Here is an 8396-nt window from a genome sequence, read left to right on the forward strand (position 1 = left end):
CGACAACAACCTTAAAGCATGCAGGCTGGGGGATTCTGGGAGTGGAAGTCCACTCATCTTAAAGGGTGCTTGATGGGGGATTCTGGGAGTGGAAGTCCACCCATCTTAAAGCATATTGCAGGAATTCTGGGAGTGGAAGTCCACCCATCTTAAAGCATGCAGGCTAGGGGATTCTGGGAATTGACGTTCTAATTCTAGTTTGCATCATTTCTCAGTCTAGCCATGGTGTTGTATGATATTTTCTTATTTCGACTATGTTTAATTCTTGCTTTTTGCTGTCTGGCAGACCGCTTTGGGTCGAATATCCCCAAGACCCTACCTTGTACCCCATTGATGATGAATACCTGCTTGGTGAGTTTTTCGTGTGTGTGTGTGTGTGAGAGAGAGAGAGAGAGAGAGGGAGAGAGAGAGAACCAAGAAGGGCAAAGATGAAATCCTACTTCCTGACCCCATGTGGATCTTTCATAGTCACATGACTGCAATTTTTGTTGTTTTTAACCGGAAATTAGTGTTTACGGTTTCCGGCAAAAAAAATCCACCAGCGCCACCTATTCTATTGGTTATAACGGGTTTATTTAACAAGCACAATGTTTGTTTAATGTCTGCCACAAAAAGGAAGTTTATAAAATCGAGCCTGGCCCTATGGATGACCTGCTTAATGACCGCTACAACTTAAGAACCTTAATTCTGAGCTCCGTAATGGTCATAAGTCAAGGAGTCTGCAATTGTGTGACTGGAAACAATGGCAGGCAGTAATTTGGTTCCTTTTTGAAAGAAGAAGGGGCGATGCTGCTGTTGGAATTCGACTAGTTTTTGAAATGCGAAGAGCAAAGTTCAGAGTTTCTAGATCTCATTGACCGTCTCCTTTACAGGCGATGCATTGTTGGTTCATCCAGTAACCGCACAAGGAGCGCGGGGGGTACAGATCTACTTACCTGGTAAAGGAGAAGTAAGTATGTCTGTTGACTTTGGATTGAGCCATTTACTTATTCGATTGTTAGCCCTTCATTATTGTCGAAGTAACTCAAACCAGTGAACATTCTTAATATTCATTCCTCCTCCCATTTTCCCCCACAACAATAACCCTGTGAGGTGGGCAGGGCTGAGAGAATTGACCAAAGCCACACAGTTGGCTTTCATACCTAAGGCGGGACTCAAACTCACCGTCTCCTGGTGATTGGCCCAAAGTCACCCAGCTGTTTTCATACCTAAGACGAGACTATAATTTATTTATTTATTTATTTATTCAATTTTATTTATTAATTCACCATCTCGTAGTGATTAGCCCAAAGTCACCCAGCTGTTTTCATGCCTAAAGTGGAACTAGAACTCACCATCTCCTGGTGATTGGCCCAAAGTCACCCAGCTGTTTTCATACCTAAGACGAGACTATAATTCACCGTCTCGTGGTGATTGGCCCAAAGTCACCTAGCCGTTTTCATACCTAAAGTGGAACTAGAACTCACGGTCTCCTGGTGATTGGCCCAAAGTCACCCAGCTGTTTTCATGCCTAAAGTGGAACTAGAACTCACCGTCTCCTGGTGATTGGCCCAAAGTCACCTAGCTGTTTTCATGCCTAAAGTGGAACTAGAACTCACCATCTCCTGGTGATTGGTTCAAAGTCACCTAGCCGTTTTCATAGTGGAACTAGAACTAGAACTCACTTCGCCTCCCATTGACCTGTGCGCTCCCACAGCGAGGGTCTCCTTAGGGTGCCATCAGCCAAACAATGTCGGCTGGCGAACCCCAGGGGGAGAGCTTTCTCTGTGGGGGCTCCTACCCTCTGGAATGAGCTTCCTCCGGGGTTACGATCGCTCCCCGACCTCCGGGCCTTCCGACGCGAGCTCAAGACTCTCTTGTTTCATCGCGCAGGGTTGGCCTAATTGTGTTATGGTTTTTAATTGGGATCTTATTATCGTTTTTAATCGTTTTAACGTGAGCCAAAATTTAATTAGATTTTTATAGCGTTTTTAATTTTTATTAATGAATATTGTTTTATATTTGGCTGTAAACCGCCCTGAGCCCTTCGGGAGAAGGGCGGTATAGAAATTTAATAAAATAAATAAATAAAAAATAAATAAATAAAACTTGTCTCCTGGCGAGTGGTTCAAAGTCACCCAGCCTTTTTCATACCTAAAACAGGGCTAGAACTCACCGTCTCCTGGTAATTGACTCAAAGTCACCCAGTAGTTTTCATGCCTAAAGCGGGACTAGAACTCACAATCTCCTAGTTCGTAGGCCAGCACTTTAACCACTCTGCCAGAACGGTTCGCTCTCACCATTACAATTGGCTGAGAGGGGGGGGGAAATCCCTTCAAAACAAAGAGTATTATCGGCATATCCCTGTTGAGAAGAACTTTCTCCCTCACCGAAGTTCAGAGCAATTGCATAATAAACCGTTTTCAGCCACCCCACCCCACCTTCCCGGGTGCGCTTAAGCACAACGGTTACAAACCACAAGTTTATCTTACAAAAAACAAGCTGTCGGAAAAGAAGTTTGTCATCCGTCCAAAAATTGTCAGGGTTGGTTTTTTTTTGGCCTCTTTAAAGGGAAGCACAAAGTTTTACAACGGCGGCTTGGCCCGGCTTCAAACAGAAGCCCTGCCAAGGTTTTCGTGGTGGTGTCGTTTTTTTTCCCCCCCTGTCGATCCGGCTCAACCAAATCCTCTAAACATTTTTTTCTCTTGGCAGGTTTGGTACGACGTCCACACCCACCAGAAACTCCATGCCCCACAGACGTTTTATTTGACGGTCACCATGAGCAGCGTAAGTCCGAGTTTTGGGGTCAGATTAGGCAGGGCCGACGGGGTGTGTGTGTGTGTCATTTTTCTCAAGGCCAACCCTCCCCCGCCCCCCCTTGTAGACCTCCAAAATATGCTCAGCCAACCTGTCACGAATGGGGAAATCAGGAGCCCAAAGCGGTTCGGATCAATACAGGTAGTCCTCGACTTATAACACAGTTCATTTAGTGACCGTTCCAAGTCCGAACGGCGCTGAAAAAAAAGTGACTTTTGAGCGTCTTTTACTCTTTAACGACGGTTGCAGCACCCCCAAACTGACTTCGTATTTATGACGGTGGCAGCGTTCCCGGGGTCACGCGATTTCCCCTTTCGCAACCGTCTGACGAGCCAAGTCCTTGGCGGGGGGCGGGAGGGGTGGGAGCCAGGTTCACTTAACAGCCGGGGTGGATGGATTTTAACAACTTGCACTGATTCACTGGGCAACGGCCACAAGAAAGGTTGGTAAACCTTGGTGTCATTTCAATATGCTAATTTATTATGTTCTACTCACAATAATCTCTCTCAATGTTACACTTTATTCTGGGTTATTATCAATGGTCCTTTTGTCCTGCTTTGCAAGTTCAAGATGCTAATGCCATCTTCCATAAGATCAAAGCTCAGACTCATTTTTCAATGCACAAATATTAGTTTAATCCTGTTAATTAGAATGGATATCATCTAATGAACAGGGATTTACATTAATTTTGTGCAAGTGAAATATAAAATTGAAAATCTTTATGAAATCTAGATTACAGGGAATTAGGTAGAATTAATTTCATAAATGTCTCGCTTAGCAACGGAAATTTGGGGCGCCATATTGGTTGTAAATCGAGGACTACCTGTATAGGTTGATGACACGATACCGTCTACAATAGGAGTGTTAAACTCAAGGCCTGCGGATCGGATACAGCCCGTGGGGTGCTTAGATCTGGCCCGTGGTACTGCCCTGGAAACAGTGTGTCGGTTCTGGACGGATGCCCTCATTAAATCATGAGCCTCGAACCAGGCTTCAAAAGAAATCCAGTTGTTTATTAGGAGCTCCATGTCAGCACGTACCCAAATGGAGCCAACTCTGACACCACCAGCCCCTCGTAATTTACGGCCCTAATCATGACCCTGTTTCCCCCCCTGCCCCCCCGGGGTGTGTCATTAATCACATTTGCCGAGAGGGCAACTTCCCAGGTTGTATAGAGTGCTCCCCTCTGGCCGCTGTAGGTAACCCTGGGAGACAGCCTTGAGAAAGATATGTCTGGAATGTGCTCCTGTCTGTGGCTGCCGTGTTGCTTCGTTGGTTTCCTTATCCCCCTTGTCTATGGCAACTCGAGAGCATGCTTCGCAAGTTGTCACTCAGAGGGACTCGAGACTGATGACGCGTTTGAGCCCTCCCTCCATCTCCTAGCCCAACCTTCCTGAACTCTAACCCGTTTATCCGTTCCCAAAGATTCCTGTCTACCAGCGTGGGGGCAGCATAGTGGCTCGCAAGGAGCGTGTCCGGCGTTCTTCGGACTGCATGCAGAATGACCCATACACGCTCTACGTGGCTTTGGGGCCTCAGGTGAGATTGAGACGAGGGAGGAGGGATGGAGAGGTTTGGAGGGGCTGCATCACGACGATCAGTTGGGGTAACACCGTCAAGGATGTTGTTATCCCTGCCAGGCCCTCTAACAAGGGATTCAATCCGTCCACTGGAGATATACGTAGAATAGAAGAAATGGGGGGGGAAAAGAATGGAATGGAATGGAATGGAAAGTAAATAATAAAATAGAGAAAAGAATAAATAAGAATAGAATAGAATAAGAAGTAGAGAATAGAATAGAATAGAATAGAGAGAATCGAATCAAATCAAATATAGAGAATAGAATAGAATGTAGAAAGTAGAAAATAGAATACAATAGAGAATAGAATATAGAGAATAGAATAGAAAGAAAATAGAATAGAATAGAATAGAAAATAGAATACAATATAGAATAGAATAGAATAGAATATAGAGAATCGAATAGAATAGAATATAGAGAATAAAATAGAATAGAAAAGTAGAAAATAGAATACAATACAGAATAGAATAGAAAGTAGAAAATAGAAAATAGAATACAATATAGAATAGAATAGAATATAGAGAATAAAATAGAATAGAAAGTAGAAAATAGAATACAATATAGAATAGAATAAAACAGAATAGAGAGAATAGAATAGGAAGTAGAACATAGAATAGAATAGAATAGAATAGAATAGAATAGAATAGAATAGAATAGAATAACTTTATTGTCACAAGCCCAATCATTTGGCTTTCTATTTTTCTCAATCGCTCCAGGGAACCGCCCAAGGGGAACTTTTCGTTGACGATGGGCACACATATAATTTTGAGACGAAAGGAGAATACCTGCACCGCCTCTTCCGTTTCTCCGGCAATGTGCTGACGGCCAGGTACCCAGTCTAGGAGCTTGTATATATATTTTTTTCCCTCTCCTCTTCTCCCTCCCCCTTAATCATCCGAGACAACCCCTTTCCGTCTGGCTGATAGCTCCAATTTCCTTTCAGCTCGGCAGATCCAAAAGGCAGCTATGAAACCCCGGCCTGGATCGAACGGGTGGTGATCCTCGGAGCGGGAAAACCGGGGGCCGTCTTCCTCAAACAACACGGTGAGTCGGCGGGAGGGCCAAAGTTAACACCACGTTTTCCTATTTCATTTTGGATGGAAATAGCAAAAGGATTTCCTTCCCTGGATAGAAGCTAATCAAGGTAGAGAAGCAACCTAGAGCTAGAGGTGTGGGCCTATGCGCAGCCCCCCTGCACTCCCCCCACTTTTCGCACGTGATGGCAAAAATGCTAGCCATCACTGATACAGAGTCTCCTGCTTGAGCAGAGGGTTGGACTGGAAGACCTCTAAGGTCCCTTCCAACTCTTGTTCTTGCTCAGACTTACTGCCTTTCTCTCTCTCTTCTCTCCCTACCTCCCAACTGTTCAGGAGCGGGCGAGACGCGGCTGGATTTCACCCACGAAGCCGAGACCTCCGTTCTAACCATCCGCAAGCCCGCCGTGAATGTTGGAGAAGACTGGAGCATCTCGCTACGATAATGGCACGAGGCGGGAGGGGGGGCGGGGGAGACAAGAATTAGCTGGGCAGAGAGGCAGGGAGATGTTGTGGGGGGGGGGTGTTTGAGGAGCTCCAGGTCAGGATCCTATCTCCCCCCCATCCATTGGGTAGATAGATCTGGAAGCTCCCCGCTGTATCTCAGGTCCAGTGTCCCAGTTCAGAAGGCATGAAATGGAAGAGGGATTCCCTTCCCTTCCCTTCCTCCCTCTGGCCTTTTTATCCTTCTCTTCCTCCTTCTTTCCTTCCCTCTGCTCCAGTCCCTCCCCTGTCTGTCTTTTTTCCTTCCTACTTTCTTCCTCTCTCTTCATCCCTTCTTTTTCCTTCTCTTCTTCCCTCCCTTTTACTTCCTATCTCTCCATTCCTCCCATCTTTTCTTTCCTCCTTCCTTCTCGTCCTCTCCTCTTCCTTTCTTCGTCCCTCCCTCCTGCCCTCTTTTCTGTTTTCCTTCTCTTCTTCCCTCCCTTCCTTTCCCATCTCTCCGCTCCGATCTTTTTCCTTCCTCCTTTTCCCTCCTCCTCTCCTTTCTATGTTCCTCCTTTCCTCCCTCTGTCCTTCCTTCCTCTTTCTTTTCCTTCTCTTCTTCCCTGCCTTTCCTTCTTTCCACTCCACCCTCCCGTCTCTCTCGTTCCTCTCTCCCCTTCTCTCTCCTCTTTCTCTCCCCTATCTATGTATTCCTCCCTCCCTCCTTTCTTCCCTCCCTCCAACTTTTAGCAATATTTGCTGTAAAATGAGGACTTTTCCTGGCGACGCTGGATTGCAATTTTCCCTTAGGGGACTGGAGGCCAAGGCGCACACCCACCCACCCTCTCTCTCCCCCCCCCCCACTCCAATTATTTTTTCTGGAAAACGCAAAGCCAAGATTTGCCTTTTTTCCAAAGTTGGTTGGGCCTAGCTCTCGTTCTCTGCACCCCCTTTCACCCTTCATCTCTGCCCCGCACGTTCTGGCTGAAATTTTAAATCGGTTTCTGGACCAATTTGGGGGTGGGGTGGGGGAACTCAAACAGAAATTCACTTGACGGTTGACGAGGACTGCCTTTTCAACCCCTTTCCTCGCCAGCCAGCCGGCCAGTGTACTACAATTCCCTCCACAATCCCTTACGCAGCCCTTTCGCAGTTTCGCAAGAACTTGTGTGTGCGCAGCCAGACCACAAAAACCTCACTCTATCATCCCTGCCCCGTCCCCAGGAGGCTCTTCTGACTAAATCCTTCGGGTGGGGGGGTTTCCCCCCCTCCCCCCAGACTGGAGAGTGTGTGTATGTGGGGGTGTGTGAATTTTCTGTTCTCCAAGAGTGGGAGGTGACCTAGGTGTCAGTCAATCACTGTCACTTCTATTTATGGCGACTTTTTTAAAAAAAATTTGGGCGGGGAAGGCAGACCAGACAGATCATGTGAAGATAAAAAGACAGGTGTCGTTATTGTTGTTTAGTTAGCAGACTTAAATCTTGAGCCGAAGTGGAAAATGGCGGTCCTTCCCGCGGGACCCAAGGAAACATGGGGAGGGGAATTGCGTTTTTTTGGGGGGGGGGAGAGTGCATGAGCTGCTAGAGAAGCACCCCCCCCCCTTCCTTGCAGGAAAGAGAGAAGCCAGGGGCGCATTTGCCTGCCGGAAGGGCTGGAATTTTTTGTTTTTTAATTATTATTCCTTTTTAGCTGCTCTGCCTCCTTCCCTCCCTTTCCTGCCTTCCGGCTTCGCTTCTGCCTACGAGCCAGCAGCTTTCGTTTTGTGGTTTGTTTGTTTTTTTGTTTTTTTAAAAAATGATTATCTGTCGATGTCTGTGGATTAACATTCCTGATTCTGGCTGGTTTCTCCCTTAATATGTGTTTGCCAGGCGAAATTTTTAAAAAAAGGCACAGAGCGCAGCTTTTAGTTAAAAACTAAAAACAAAATTCCTTCACACACTCAAACACACGCACACCGAAATCTTTTCTATCCCTTCCTTGATTGTCATGACATCCGCAGGTAAAAAGCTTTTACTTGACTTGAGTGTTTTGATAAAAGATGGAGAATTAAAAAAAATAAAAATAAAAATAACGTAAAACCTCGCCGTTGTGGTTTCAACTCGCCTTGTGGCTAGTTTTCTGCGAAAGAAAAATGATAATGGATCCAACGCTTCCTTTTTCCTGGCAAAGCGCCTGTTTCAAGGCTGTGGGTCAGAAAGACCAGATTTGGTTCGGAAAGGAAGTTAACTAGGTCAGTGCCCCAAAAGTGCTTTTTTCAGAAGGCAACTGGACTTTCTTGTTTTTTTTTTTCTTTTGAAGACGTTTCGCTTCTCATCCAAGAAGCTGCTTCAGCAATGGACGGATTGATATTCCTTGCAGATCCTTCCATTTCACACTATCCTGTCAGAAGCTGAAGAAGCTTCTTGGATGAGAAGCGAAACGTCTTCAAAAAAACAAAAAACAAAAAAAGCGAGAAAGTCTAGTTGCCTCCTGAAAAAGCACCTTTGGAACAGCCATGATCTGGATGACTGAGAATCTCTACAGTAGAAGCCGTCGCACCTGGTCTAGCAGTCCGTACTTGA

At 45.8% G+C, this 8396-nt stretch overlaps 1 protein-coding gene across 3 annotated transcripts in view; it reads left to right on the top strand.

Moving 5' to 3' along the window:
• The window catches only part of LOC131186483 (neutral alpha-glucosidase AB-like), a 41285-nt gene extending 33372 nt beyond the window's left edge, over positions 1-7913 (top strand). For all 3 annotated transcript variants that reach the window (XM_058160107.1, XM_058160109.1, XM_058160108.1), the window contains 7 exons: positions 287-351; positions 873-949; positions 2692-2766; positions 4222-4335; positions 5092-5204; positions 5319-5419; positions 5746-7913. In XM_058160107.1, the coding sequence (XP_058016090.1) occupies positions 287-351; positions 873-949; positions 2692-2766; positions 4222-4335; positions 5092-5204; positions 5319-5419; positions 5746-5855 (655 nt within the window). In that variant the 3' untranslated portion in view covers positions 5856-7913. The remainder of the gene's footprint in view (positions 1-286; positions 352-872; positions 950-2691; positions 2767-4221; positions 4336-5091; positions 5205-5318; positions 5420-5745) is intronic.
• Positions 7914-8396: the final 483 nt, after the last annotated feature.

The sequence above is a fragment of the Ahaetulla prasina genome, chromosome 17 (assembly GCF_028640845.1).
Source record: "Ahaetulla prasina isolate Xishuangbanna chromosome 17, ASM2864084v1, whole genome shotgun sequence".
Classification (NCBI taxonomy): Eukaryota; Metazoa; Chordata; class Lepidosauria; order Squamata; family Colubridae; genus Ahaetulla; species Ahaetulla prasina.